Raw genomic sequence first — 15,601 nt, forward strand, 5'->3', positions numbered from 1 at the left:
AACTAATAAGAGTAGGGGCCATTCTGCGTGAACTTTGGTGGCATCCACACACATTCTGTCTTCTTAGACTGTGGTTCAGTCTTACAGATATCTCCTGGTTTAATCAAAGGTGAATTTTGTGTTTGCTTCTTGTTTTTCTTGTTACTTAGTGATTTTCAAGAGAAAGCTGAGGATGTCTTTTCTCCATCTTAAAATTGTTCTACCGCATACTAAATTGTGCCTCCAAAGTCTCTATAAGCAAAAAAGAAAAAAAGTTACATCACCTCCAAATCTTTCTTTCATCATCTCATGTGCAGATGAAGGGTTTGGAGGTTCCTTAATGTTTTTTAGCTTAGTTTTTAAAAGGGTACTACAAATTTGCCATCTACTTTAAATGTCATTTTAAAAAGAGTATATTTATAGGATATTATTTTTTAGGAGCTCCAAATACAACCTAAATTGAGCTCCAAAGCTAAAGAAGAATTCTAAGTATTTTGTAACATATTCGCATTATAAATGCACATTCACAATTTAAAAATGTATGCAATTCTTCATTTTATATGCAAATTAAACTCAAATTTAAAGATAATTACGTATGGGATCTAAAATGCCCATATGCACATAATTAAATGTGTAAAGGATGGCTAAAGAGAGAGATTGTAAAACAAAATACTTGATTACTTGGGAAGTGATGGTCTGCCTTGAGTATGTGAAAATTAGTTTGGCCCTATAATTTTTCCCACAGTCTTAGACTGAGGCACTTAACTTTTGTTTTCAGAGAACAGGAAAACTGTCTTTTTTTAAAACTGAGGTATAATTGATATATAACATTAATTTGAGGTATATAACGATTCAATACTTGTATATATTACAAAATGATTACCACAATAAGTCTAGTTAACATGTCACCATAGTCACAAAATTTTTACAACACTGCTGTACATTATGAACCCATGACCCACTTATAACCCTAAGTTTGTATCTTTTGAACCCATGCACCTATATTACCCTCCCCTCCACCCCAGCAATCACCAATCTGTTCTCTGTATCCATGAGCTCAGTGTTTCATTTTGTTTGTTTTTTTAGATTCCACATATAAGTGAGATCATAAGGTATTCATCTTTCTCTCACTGACTTATTTCACTTAGCATAATCCCTTCAAGCTCCATCCATTTTATCACAAATGGCAAGATTTCCTTTTTTATGGCTGAATAATATTCCATTGTGTGTATATACCACCATTTCTTTATGCATTCATCCACTGACAAGACATTTAGGTTGTTTCCATATCCTGGCTATTGTGAATAACGCTGCAATGAACATGGGAGTGTAGATATCTCTTCAACATCTTGTTTTCATTTCATTTCTGGATATATATCCAGAAGTGGGATTGATGGATATGTTAGTTCTAGTTTTACTTTTTTCAAGAAACTCCATACTGTTTTCCACAGTAGTTGCACCAATTTACACCCCCCCACCAATAGCACACAAGGGTTCCCTTTTCTCCACATCCTTGCCAACACTTATTTCTTATTTTTTTGATAATAGCCATTCTAATAGGTGAGGTAATATCTCATTGTGGTTTTGATTTGTATTTCCTTTATGATTAGTGATACTGAGCATCTTTTCATGTACCTGTTGCCCATCTGTATGTCTTCTTTGGAAAAATGTCTATTTAGATCCTCTACTCATTTTTTAACTGAATTGTTTGGGGTTGGTTTGTTTGCTGCTTTGCTTTTGTTTTTGTGCTATTGAGTTGTATGAGTTCTTTATATATTTTGGATGTTAACCCCCTATCAGATACATGATTGGGAAATATTTTCTCCCATTCTGCAGGTTGCCTTTTCATTTCGTTGATGGTTTCCTTTGCTTTGCAGGAACTTTTTAGTTTGAAGTAGTCCCACTTGTTTATTTTTGCCTTTGCCACCTTTGCTTTTGGTGTCAAATCCAAAAAAATCATTGCCAAGACCAATGTCAAGGTGCTCACTGCTTATGTTTTCTTCTAGAATTTTTATGGTTTCAAGTCTTATGTTCAAATCTTTAATCCACTTTGAGTTATTTTTGTGTATGGTGTAAGATAGTCCACTTTCATTTTTTTGCATGTGGCTGTCCAACTTTCCCAGAACCATTCATCAAAGAGACCGTCCTTTCTCCATTGTATAATCTTAGCTCCTTTGTTGTAAATTTTCCATATCTGTGTGAGTTTATTTCTGGGCTCTCAATTCTGTTCCATTGGTCTATGTATCAGTTTTTATGCTAATATCATACTGTTTTGATTACTATCGCTTTGTAGTATAGTTTGAAATCACAAAGTGTGAGGCCTCCAGCTTTGTTCTTCTTTCTCGATTGCTTTGGCCATTCAAGGTCTGTTGTGGTTCCATAGAAATTTTAGGATTGTTTGTTCTATTTCTGTGAAAAATGCCATTAGAATTTTGATAGAGATTGAATCAAATCTGTAGATTGCTTTGGGCAGTATGAACATTAATTTAATATTAATTCATCCAATCCACAAACATGGAATCTCTTTCCGTTTGTCCTCATCAATTTCTTTCATCAGTGTTTTATAGTTTTCAGTGTACAGGTCTTTCACCTCCTTGGTTAAATGTGTTCTTGGAGATATTTCTTTTAGATGCAGTTGCAAATGGGATTGTTTTCTTAATTTCTCTTTCTGATAATTCATTATTAGTGTATAGAAACAATAAATTTTTGGATATTGATTTTGTATCCTTCAACTTTACTGAATTCGTTTATTAGTTCCAACAGTTCTTTGGTGGAGTCTTTAGGGTTTTCTATATATAGTATCATCCTATCTACAAACAGTGACAGTTTTACATCTTTTCCAATTTGAATGCCTTTTTCTTTCTTTTTCTTCCCTAATTGCTCTGGGTAGGACTTCGAATACTATAGTGAACACAAGTGGTGAGAGTGAGCATCCTTGTCTTGTTCCTGATCTTAGAGGAAGAGATTTTAGCTTTTCACCGTTGAGTATGATGTTAGCTGTAGGCTTCCCATATATGGCCTTTATTATGTTGAGATATGTTCCGTCTATACACACTGTTAAGAGTTTGTATCATGAATGGATGTTGAATTTCGTCAAATGCTTTTTCCGCATCTATTGAGATGCTCCTAAGATTTTTATCCATTTTGTTAATGTGATGTGTCACCTTGATTGATCTATGGATGTTGAATTCCTTGCATCCCTGGAATAAATCCTACTTGATCGTGGTGTATGACCTTTTTAATGTATTGTTAAATTTGGTTTGCTATATTTTGTTGAGGATTTTTACATCTATGTTCACCAGGGATATTGGCCTGTAGTTTTGTTTTTTTGTGGCATCCTTGTCTGGTTTTGGTATCCAGGTAGTACTGGCCTCATAAAATGATGTGGAGTGTTTCCACCTCTTCTACTTTTTGCAACAGTTTGAGAAGGATAGGCATTAATTCTCCTTTAAATGTGTTACCTTCCAAAGGTTTCTCAACCTTTTAGGAGTTAGTGAGATCAAAACCATTTTCACAACATGTTATTTGCCTTTTTCAGTCTCACTCTTTCAAAGTTCCAGATGTTGTATAACATGTGATGTTGCAACTGACTGAATGCAGATGCAGATAAGAGAATCTAGGAATTCTCTATTAAACCAGACAGCAATGACCTAAACTGGAAATATTGTTATTTATCTTTATATATAAAAATATAAAACAATCTCACTCTTCTAATTGTTTTGCAAAATAGTTACATTTTCATTAAAAATGTTACTTATGTTAGCAATGTGATGGTTTATCATTTTTAAATTAAATTTTTAAAGTTTGTTGCAATTTTGAATACACTAAATACGGATAGATGCAATCCATATAAACAAAAGCTCTTTTGGGGTCCACAATAATTTTCATTAGTATAAAGGGATCCTGAGACCAAAAAGTTTGAGAATTTTTGGAAAGGACAAAAAACAGTGGTAGTAATAAGAATGAGATGGAAAAGATTAAAAGAAGATATTGCAGAGACAAAATTGATGGGAGGTGGACAACCAATAAATGTGGGGGCAAAATGCAGAAATAGACAAAGAGGAATCCAAAAGTTCAACCTAAAGGACTTGGGAGAATGACAGATTAAGAGATAAGGAAACCAAAAAGATCAGAGTTTGGAGGTGACAAGAATTCAGTTTTGACACAAATGAAATGTCAGCCAAGCAAAGTAGAGATAAATAAGAAAATGAAATATATAAGGGTTAGGATACAGTTTGATGCTCATGTTGTAGGAAAGACCAGGTTGTTTTGGTATCTGAGATAACTGAGCATCATCTCAAGCAAAAAAGATGTATCTAAGCATTACCTCATGGTAATATATCGTCAATCACTTGCCCCCAGTTCCTTGGTGGAAGGCTGTTGCAGTGTCTTCTGAAAACATCTCTTATACTGCCAATTCGGGAAGCTTCTGGGTTACATTTATTTTTACTAAGTGATTTTTATACTTTCTTAGTCTTGACTAAATTGCTACAGACAATTAGAAATTTCTAAGAGGCAGCCTGGTGAAGTTGTGGGGGAACCATACTGAAAAGACAGAAGACTTCACTCTCATTAGTCACTTTCTCTGGAGTACACTCTCTCCAATTTATAAAATGAAGAGAATATGTGAGGTTAATCTATAATGATTCCTCAGATCCAAAATTTTACGAAATGGCTATCAACCCCCTTACCATGAACACATATTCTCCAATCTCCAAAAGAGTTACAGAATCAACCCAGATATTAACCAGCAATGCCTTTCTCAACTGAGTGTATCGACATTGTTGTTCCTATATAAAGTAAGATCGTCTTAAATTTATTTTAAAAGCCCCCTCTTTAAAACTTTAAGAGAAGTCCTGGATCCTAGTAGTTCGTCAGCAAATTTGACTTTACCCTGACTGGTAGACTTCTTGATTTTCCAATTTTAAGCATATTCAGCTCTGACACCTGCATACTGCCCCCCCCGCCCCCAATTCTCCATCTACCCATCACCTTTCCAGGCTAAAGAGTTCTACAATTGTTTTGGTCAATCTTAAAAATATCTCCATCCCACTAATCCTTTAAAGTGGCCATTTATAGATTTTCTTCAATTCTATTAAGTCTTTCTGGAAGTCATAGGATTAAAGATGAATTAATTATTGCAGGCAGGATAATGGTATTGTTAAGGAAAAAAACCCATCACTTTCCTGGGCTTTTTGGTGGCAATGTATCAGTTTGCTATCTTCATGGAATCATTTATGAATTATAGTTTATAGCAGTGCTTATTTTTCATCTTACCAGCAAAATAATTATTTTTTTCCAAATGAAATTTTATATAATATTCACTATATAAAACAGGTCATAAAGTGCAACTGCTCTGATTGAGGCTTGTAATGACCTAAAGCCCCACAGACTCAGTCAGCCATTGTCCCTCCTTCACATCCCATCCAAAAAAAGGCCCTTTGGGTGCTTCCCAGGCAGCATGGGGTACACCATGAAAATCATCACTTTTGTAGCATCTTTAAATATTAAAGATGCCAATATGCATGGAAGAATCAAAGCTTCAAATGAAATAAATCAATTACTGCAGAAGGCCTCTTTACTGCAACATCAGTAAAACATTATAAAGTTAATTTCTTCTCAATTTACTCAAACACATAGAATATTAAACTTTTCACAAATGCATTTTAGGAAAACTGCCCTTTCTTAAGCAAAGAATAGATACAGCATCAACTTAAACACTGGCTATAGTATATAATACGAGGAGGAATAATCAGTAATTCCTCCTATAATAGATGTTGACATACTACAAGATATCAAAAAGACATTAGCAGTGAAATGGATCAAGATTATTTTTTATTGCACATTTGCTTACAAGTTTGCTCCTTTTGAGTAGAGCTAAACCTCAAGTATTGAGTTAGTTTCAGCCACATTTCCATCAACTGAATTATAGCAATGAATTGCGTGTATGTTCCCCTAGGCTTATGTTCCAGAAACTAGAACATTAACCTTCCCAATTTGTCTAGGTACTGAGCACGGATTTTAACATTTATTTTTAAAGAATTTAATGACTCCAAAACAAACTGAACAGCATACTGTAAAGAAAACATTATGTCTATTCAGATAACCCAGGCTCAGAGAATTACTGACTATATAATATTGTAAAGGTAACTATAACCCAACCTTCTTCCAAACTATTCCATTACTGTATGTATAATTAAGCATTTATTTTAGAAAACTTTTAACACTTTCAGATATTGATTCTCTCACAATTAGGCTTTTATACGGTCTCCCTTCCTCACCAAAAATACCACCAACAATGACTCCAAATCTTATAAAGGAACTATTATCTTGGACTAAGCTGTTCAGAATGGTGTTCATATTTCCTTTCCACTGTACTCCAGTTTAATGTAAAATGGAGAATGTGCTGTCCAAACTGAAATAATATGGCAGTTCAAGCTTTAAACAGACCTAGAACATTCATAGCCTGATGAAAAAACACACAAGAATGGAGACATAACTATTGAAGCAAATACAGAATTTTGGCCATTAATGGATCAGAAATAATAGCTAATGCACCTACTTTAAGCTTATCAATGTCACATTAAAAAGCAAGATTTTGCCACATATTTGGCAAAATTTTCTAAATTATTTATCCCCATTCTCAAATGGAAAGTTATTTTTAATTGATCACTCTTAAATTGTACACTTCAATCACTCATGATTTCCTTTTAAGACTATTCAGAAGAAATAATTCTATTTAAACTTAACCTAGTCAGTTTTTCCTCTCACACATTTTTACATAAAAAGTTACTAAAATCATAATTCTGAAGAATTTCTGTTTAATCAAACATTATATGCTTAAACTGCAGCAAAGAAATTAGATCCTTTCTTATTCTATCTATAGTGATCTGTTACCAAATTTGTAAGAACTCTTTTCCACAGCTTTTCTTTCATGATTTATAAAAAATACATCTCAAGTCCACGGCGAACTAGCATCCATGCTTATTCCACATAGGTACTGCCAGTGGTCCCTGCGGTGTCCTTTCAACAATGACAAACTCATCAGGGTTGCCGAATGCCTCATAGAAAACCAATAAATCTTGTATCGCGTGCTCCTCAATCTGAAAGGAGGGAGGAAAAACAAGAAGACTTGCTTTACTCTTTTAATTACAAACTAAGCAGAATTATATCAGCGTTCCAATTTCCTTTTGTAGAACTACCACTTTCTATGAATACAATACAGCAGAATTAAATTAAGTATCATGCTACCCTCTTGGCAAGGAGAAGGCTTGAGGCCTAAGCTACAATAATCATAGCCACTTTCTCTTGAATTTTAATTCTGAGCAGAAGGAAAAAGAAACTGAAAATAGTTGTTGGAATCCATTCATTCCTATAGCCTCACTCTGTGAGATACTTTCTGTTATTGTACAAGTCTTTTAACTCTTGTTTCTAAGCTCTCCAGGGCAACTATGGGTCTTGTCTGTTTCCAAGCCTGGCTCTCCGGTCTTTCAGCTAAGTCTGTGAAATCTTAACATCCCTCTAATAAATTCTCTTTTCTTTAAGTTAGCCAGAGTTCGTGTCTGTTGCTCACAACTTAAGAACTCTTACTGATACAGAAGCCCAATGTAGTACTAGATAATGTGAAGTTCTCTACTGGCCACTTAGCTTTTTCGTTCCCTTGCTTTAAAATAGTTTCTCTTTCAATCAACACCCACTAGGACATACCCAGTTCTTCTATGGCTATTAGTCAGGCATCTTGAAAGATCTATTTACTTGTTTTTTTTGTTTTTATTGACTTTATCTCAACTGAAAAAAACAAAAGCAGTTCACCCATTTCTCCCACCCCTTACACTCCACCTCCGGCAACCACCAATCTGTTCTCTGTATCTAGAAGCTTGGTTTTTTTAAATTTACTTAATGGACACTTAAGTTGTTTCCATATCTTGGTTATTTTAAATACTGCTATAAGGAACATGGGGGTGCACATATCTTTTCAAGTTAGTGTTTCTGTTTTCTTTGGATAAATACCCAGAAGTGGAATTCCTGGATCATAAGGTAGCTCTATTTTTAATTTTTTGAGAAACCTCCAAACTCTTCCATAGTGGCTGTACCAATTTACATTCCCACCAAAAGTGCACCCCAAGGGTTCCCTTTTCTCCACATCCTTACCAACCCTTGTTATTTCTTGTCTTTTTGATAACAGTCATTCTAAAAGGTATGAGGTGATTATCTCATTGTGGTTTTGATTTGCATCTCCCTGATGATTAACGATTTAGAGCTTCTTTTCATGTACTTGTTGGCCATCTGTATTTCTTCTTTGGAAAAAATGTCTATTCAGATCTTCCGTCCATTTTTTAATAGAACTGTTTGGTTTTTTTGCTATTGAGTTGTATGAATTCTTTATATATTTTGGATATATATGATTTGCATATAGCTTATCAGACAAATAATCTGCAAATATATTCTCCCATTCAGTAGGTTGACTTTTCATTTTGTTGATGGTTTCCTTTGCTGTGCAGAAAGTTTTTAGTTTGATGTAATCCCAATTGTTTATTTTTGCTTTTTTTGTTAGATTAAAAAAACCATCGCCAAGGCCTACGTCAAGGAGCTTACCGCCTATGTTTTCTTCTAGAATTTTTATGGTTTCCGGTCTTACATTCAAGCCTTTAATACATTTTGAGTTAATTTTTATGGTATAAGATAGTGGTCAAGTTTCATTCTTTTGTACGTGGCTGTCCAATTTTCCAAAAACCCATTTACTGAAGAGACTGTCCTTTCCCCATTGTATATTTCTTGGCTCCTTTGTCATAAATTAATTGACTATATATGTGTAGGGTATTTCTGGGCTCTCTACTCTATTCCATTGGTCTATGTATCTGTTTTATGCCAATACCATAGTGTTTTGATTACTAGAGCTTTGTAATATAGTTTGAAATCAGGAAGCGTGATGCCTCCAGCTTTGTTCTCCTTTCTCAAGATTGCTTTGGCTCTTCTGGTCACTTTTAAAAACTAAAACAGTCCAAAGCATCACCAGAGCTAAAAATATTAGCTTCATCACAATTTATTAGTTCTAAATTAATTATCCTGAATACCTTCAATACTTCAACTGCTGAATGCCTCAGTTTACTTTCATATTGCATTTACATTTTAACGTGATAAATATATGTACCTATGCAGAGCAAACAAACATAATTTTCTTAAGGCATGTTAATTTACCTGAATCAAAGCCAAGGGTTTTTCCCGACTTCTGATAAGAGCTGCTTCCTGTTGTAGTTCTTCCTCTACGATAGACGCGAAAGTGACGGGGGCTACCAGGGAAGGAGCAGTCAATGAAGAAGATAGCCAGGGACTGAAAGGATAGTAATAATGAGTTTTCATTGATCTTCTCAAATTTTTGCACACAAAATCTTCTCTGAAATACTCTTTAACAGTGTTACATTTTTTCCCAGTGACCTTTAATATAAGGGGACTTGGAAGCTTTTGTGCTCCATTTACATAATGACGTGGTGAGAAACAGAAAAAAGGAGAATTAATATTTTATTTGGATCAGTGTTGTAGGGAAAACACCAAAAAGTGGGATGGAGCAAAAGCAATATTTCTAAACAGAACAGTAACTCAAACTGTGGAGCAGAGAGGATTCAGATAATACATCTTATTCAATATCATACTATTCCCAATTTCTTAATATTCTCCTTTCAAGGGGAAGGAGGAGGGCAAAGGGGTGATTAGGCACACATGTGTGGTGATGAATTATAATTAGTTTTTGGGTGGTAAACATGATGTAATCTAGAGAGAATTCAAAATATATTATGATGTACACCTGAAAGTTATATAATGTTATCATCCAATGTTAGTGCAATAAAAAAACTAATTAATTAAAAAAATTTATATATAAAAAAAATTTCTCCTTTCAGTGCTAAGCAACAGCCCAACTTTGGAGGCCCCAAAGTTAATCAATTAATCTTACTTGGGACTGTCCAGAAGTGGTACATCTGAAATATGGTTGCCTTCTGGTCCTGGGGTACCATAAGTAGAGCATCTGAAAAACAAATGCCAAAATTGGTGATTAAGGCTTCTAGTAATGTTAGTAAAATTGCTTATTAATAGAAATACAGAAAAGAAATTTTAAGTCCCTGACTGAGGAGACAAATTAATGTGTGCAGTCAGACTTACCATTAAAATTACAAGTAAATAAAAAAATCTATAGGTAGTTATAAAATCTTGTGTATAAAATACCACGGGGGAAGATCTTGCAATAAATGATCTATTGTTTTCTAGTAATATTCATATAACCATATATTATAATCAAACATACACTAGGAAATACAATTTTGTGAAGAATGTTTTACATTAATAATATTTTATGAATAAAAGTGACAAATTAGTATTAAGTTTCAAAATATGTAGAAACCAGATAATTAGCAGCCAAATTTTGTGAGTGACTAAAATATAATGAATATTTTGATAAGCCAGGGATTACAGATAGGACAGAAATATAAAACATGATCTCTATCTTCTAAGAACGCACAAACTAGATGTGGAAACAACATACAAAATGACATAGAATGTGACAGAAAAGAATTTCAAGACAGTAGCTGACAAACTGAGGTCTAGTGACTGTAAGGACTAAAAAAATCAAAAAGATTTGGTCTTTTGAGAGGGCCTCATGGAAGGACAATAAAAGGGGCATAGGATGAGGGGGTTGGATGCATTCTTGTAAGGGGAAAAATTAACTAAGATACTCTAGAGACTGGCCTAACGGTGGAATTTTAGAGTTAGAAAGAACCTAGAGATTATCTAGAGTAATCCAGTGCCCTCTCAGCAATGAGCAAATTCAGACCTAGCCAGGGTTAACAACAGAAAGTCAGAGAGTGAACAGAAAGGGCCTAAAACATTGACATCCCAATTCATTTATTCATATTTATTGGATATGTGTCAGCATTCTCATGCTATAAAACTCAGTTCCCTCTCCTCAAGAAACTCTGGTAGGAGAGATTTAAAAACCTATTTAAGCAGTGATAAAACAATGTGAGAGTACTATAACTGATATCTATACCAATCTGTAAATAGTACTATGGAGTCACAGGAGAAACTAACATAATATGGAAGAGGACCTTTGCTGTTGGTTTCACTGAGGAACGACATTAAAGCTCAGGAGAGTGGCACTGAGATAGGGTTGTGGTTATACAAATACATGGAATGGTAAAAGATTTTGGTGGCTTAAGTCAAAGGAGGCTGTTCTCTTCAATAAACAGAATGACTGGATTAAGAATATGGAAGAGATTAAATGGGGAAATAAAGTTAAAATGAAACAGTAGGGCCAGAGTACAAAATGCAGTGAAAGCTAAAATGGTTAGACCTGACGTGTGGGTAAACAAATTTACTGAGTATTTTCATATACATTATCTCATTTCACCTTTGTAATAGTCTGTGAAGAAAACATTTATTATTTCCATTATACTGATTAGGAAACTAAGACACAAAGAATATTACCTAATTTGTTTGATTCACAAACTGAGTAAGCAGCAGAGAGAGAACTCAAATACAGGCCTTTTTAATTCAGAGTGCAGTATTTTTCCATTATCACAAAGCTGCCTTTATTTCTACTATTCCCCTTAGTCTAGAATACATTTCACTACAAATGTCTTCTCATTCTTTAAGGGCTAGCTCAAATATCACCTTCTCCCTGCTCCTATAGCACTTCAATTTCTATTATAGAGATTTACACACCGTGTTCTCATTGTTTACACATCTATCTTAATCGATATACTAGTCTCTCAACGTACAGGACTATGTTTCCTTCATTTCTGTATCTCAGTGTCCAGCAGAACACCTGGTACATAGCTGTTTGTGAAAAAATAATTAGAGAATAAATAACTGAAGCAGAAAGCCAAAGGATTTTAAGTATGGGATAAAATAAAAGCAGAGGTTTTTTAAAAATTCCTTATTCCTTTGAATTACTGGTAACTTTTTTCTTCCAGATGTAGGTACTGATAGACAAAATAAAATGAAAATAGGTATAGTTGTAAGGTTATCGGCTTTAATGAAGTTCTATGACTTGAAATCTGCTGGATACCTGACCTGTGACATCCAAAATAAGAGAAATCTCCAGGATGAAGTAAAAGAAGGCTTCTGGTCAGGACAAAAAGGAAGCCAAGGAGATGAACTAGAAAACTGTCGGGATAAACCTGTTAACCTGTTATGAGATGATGAGAATCTAGACTGGAATGACTATAAAATAAATGGAAAAATTCTACATTCTGCTGGAATAAGGTAATTTAGACAGAGAGTAAAGGCAAATTCCCTTAGGTAAGTTCCTTGAAAGGTCCTAAAGTCAGTCCAAGGCTAGAGATTAGAGGCCTTCTAGGGCATTCAAGCGTAACACAGAACAAACACAAATAACTTAAGTCGCACTCAAAATCATCCTGGGGATCAGCTAAAGTGTTCTGACACTTTCAAGAAATGCAAAATTATGTAGAACCAATTATTATTTAATTGCTAAGTAAGAAGCAGCAGCTAAAAGCTCTGTCTTCAAAAATGGCATGTCATTGGTTAACAGAATAGAATATTAGAATTAAAGTACCTTATACAGGCCTTGTGAAATCAAAGTTAAGCAACTGAAGCTTAAGTATAACAACTTTTCTATGTAACATTTTACTGTTTATAAAGTACTTTGATATACATTATCTGATATAAGCCTTATAATAAACCTGTATGATAGGCATTACTGTTCTCATTTCGTATATGATGAAACTGAGGTTCAGAAAGGTTCACAGAGGGCTACTATAAGCATGAGCCTGAAACTCAAATCTGTTTCACAGGATTATAATCCTAGAATTTTTTCCACTAATGATTTGTCAATGGATAATCTCATTAATTAAAAATTTACTCAAATAACTCAAAGTCTGTCAAAACTTCATCTTATAATGAAGCAAAATTGTTAAATAAATTAGAACTATGATTAAACAAATATCGAAAACATTCTAAGCTTTCAGATAATAAATATAACATCATTAAGCTTTCGATATTTGCAATACAGAAATAGACATCCCAACAGACAATCTGTATAAAATTTAGCCTTCTGAAAATAAAAACAACATAGAAAGGTTGGCTAAAATCTTCTTTCAAGGATATCTGTTCAAACTGAAAAACATTAATCTTGCTGAATTTAGACTTAAGAGAACAACTAAATTACTTTTTGCTCAGAGTTGGCTTTTTATTTTTTAAAAGGATTTTGTATTAGCTTAATTACAAAGATTTTTATATAAGATTAGAACTGATATAACGATTTTGCCTCACGTAGTTTTTCTTACTAATCAGAAACACAAGATTACATTTTCTGCCCAGTATTATATAAGGGGGTATTTAAGCAAAAGGAAAATGAAAGTAAACACATTAAAATGAAGAAGAACGCATAAGTAACGATAAACAAACAGAAATTGCATAAATCCCTCTTTTCTACATCTTAACATCCCCAAATAATACTGCCATTCTTGGATTTCCCTAGCGCTGGGGTAAAAAGAATATCACATTTTCTACAATTAAATAATGAATGTATAGTTTGTGGAATTTCTTGAGATGAGACCCCCAACTCCTACCACCTCAATTCCCTAAAGGACCATAAACATTCCTATCTTCTTGCTTTAATTCCTACTATTTCCTTTGTTTAAAACAACTGCCCTTGCTCTTCTCTTCTTTTATAAATCTCATCCTATGTTCAAAAGCTTGTAGTAATGAAATGGATTAGTATTTTTTCTAATATTATTCATATGGCCATTAATATAATGACCAAATATTTGGGATTGGATATGAAAAATGTTTATGAACTAATACTCAAGCCCTTCTTCTTCAATGAAGTTTTCCCTGACGACTCTAGCCATGGTCATTTTTCCCTTCTCTGAACCACTTATCTGGCACTTGATCTCATATTGCTTTGTGACTTCTTTAATACTCTTATGTTGTACTGTAATTTCATTCTTGTTCTGTCATTTTACTTCAATGTGCGCATATTTAGACTTAGCAACTAGATTTCAAAACACCTTTAAGACTAGGCCTGTGTATTATATTTTTATATATACCCAAGAGAGGCCAGCAGAATGTTGTGCATATATCAGGCGTCCCATATATTTGGTGAATTAATAAATATTTTACATTATCTGTTATGTTTTATTTACTTTAAAAAAAAGCTCTCTTATGATTACATATTTTCTATGATGAAATCAAAAAATGAAATTCAAGCTGTCTTCTTTCTCAGTGATCAGGTGATAACACACAGCTATTTAAAACATTAACTTCCACCTACCACTCTAGCTATGAATGATATTATACTATCATACACTGCTTTAACTAAAATTTCCAAAGCAGTATAATAGCACAGAACACTTTTCACAATTAAGAGTCCTGATGTTATAGCACACTCTAGTGATCAACTATGAAACCACAGATCCTTAATATTTTAAGAGTTCCTTGACAAATAAAAATATTTATCCAAAGAACATAAGAAAATTTCAATGTATAGTGTTAATATTTAAAATATAAAAATATTTTTTAAATGAACTTAATTTTCATACCTTAAAATTACATCTAAGGCATACAATATAACTTACTACATTAGAAATAAATGTTACTTGAAACAAAGCTACAATTTTATTTTATTTATGCATCCCAGCATTCACCAAAAGCCCCCTGGGCACCTACTACATGCTAGGAAACATCTTAAGCATTGGTGATGCAGTGATGAGCAGAGATCAATCTGCCTTGCTCTCATTGAACATATAACTGAATAAACAGACATTAAAATACTTGTAGTCGAAAATATTAAACAAAGAACCACATTAATAATAGCTGTGAAAAGTACAATGAGTGAGAAGTGCTATGAGAACATGTTAACAGGAAACTGACCCAGTAAGGGAAGTCAGAGTTCAAGAAGATGACTGAACAGAGACTGAAAGAAGAGTCAGAGTCAACTAGTCAAAGGATAGGTGGATAGAAGAAGTAAAAGGCATCTGAGAAATGAAGAGAAGGCCAAAATAGCTAGAATATAGATATCATGTTAAAAGATAAACCTAAAGAGGTTGGAAAGAGCCAGACTAGGTAGGCCTTGCAGGCCATAAAGAATTCTACCTTTTATCCTAAAAGCAGTAAGATCTGCATTTTAAAAAGAACACAACATATCAGCTCAATATACTGGAGGAAAGCAAGAAAGGCTATGGTGAGACCAGTCAGGAGGCTTACTCAGGTGGCCCAGGTGAAAGATCACAGTAGTCTGAGGAGGGTGATGGCAGTGAAGATCAAGTTTAGTATTTGGATTTGAGAAATATTTAACAGATAAAACTGGCATGTCCTGATGACAGACTGGGTATTGGAGAGGAAGATGGATGTGTCAAAGACTTGTAAATGCCATTTACCAAGGAAGAAAAATCAGGAAGAATGGGCTGTTTTATGTTTTGTTTTGCTTTTTTTTTAAAGATTTTATTTTTTCCTTTTTCTCCCCAAAGCCCCCCAGTACATAGTTGTATATTCTTTGTTGTGGGTCCTTCTAGTTGTGGCATGTGGGACGCTGCCTCAGCGTGGTTTGATGAGCAGCGCCATGTCCGCGCCCAGGATTCGAACCAACGAAACACTGGGCCGCTTGCAGCGG

At 34.0% G+C, this 15,601-nt stretch overlaps 1 protein-coding gene across 12 annotated transcripts in view; it reads right to left on the minus strand.

The window, feature by feature from the left end:
• Positions 1 to 5,792: 5,792 nt before the first annotated feature.
• The window catches only part of IBTK (inhibitor of Bruton tyrosine kinase), a 98,623-nt gene continuing 88,814 nt past the window's right edge, over positions 5,793 to 15,601 (minus strand). For all 12 annotated transcript variants that reach the window (XM_070225174.1, XM_001914953.6, XM_005596807.4 and 9 more), the window contains 3 exons: positions 9,929 to 10,000; positions 9,178 to 9,310; positions 5,793 to 7,082 (listed from right to left, as the gene is read on the minus strand). In XM_070225174.1, coding sequence (XP_070081275.1) covers positions 6,951 to 7,082; positions 9,178 to 9,310; positions 9,929 to 10,000 — 337 coding nt within the window. In that variant the 3' untranslated portion in view covers positions 5,793 to 6,950. The remainder of the gene's footprint in view (positions 7,083 to 9,177; positions 9,311 to 9,928; positions 10,001 to 15,601) is intronic.

The sequence above is a fragment of the Equus caballus genome, chromosome 10 (assembly GCF_041296265.1).
Source record: "Equus caballus isolate H_3958 breed thoroughbred chromosome 10, TB-T2T, whole genome shotgun sequence".
Lineage (NCBI taxonomy): Eukaryota > Metazoa > Chordata > Mammalia > Perissodactyla > Equidae > Equus > Equus caballus.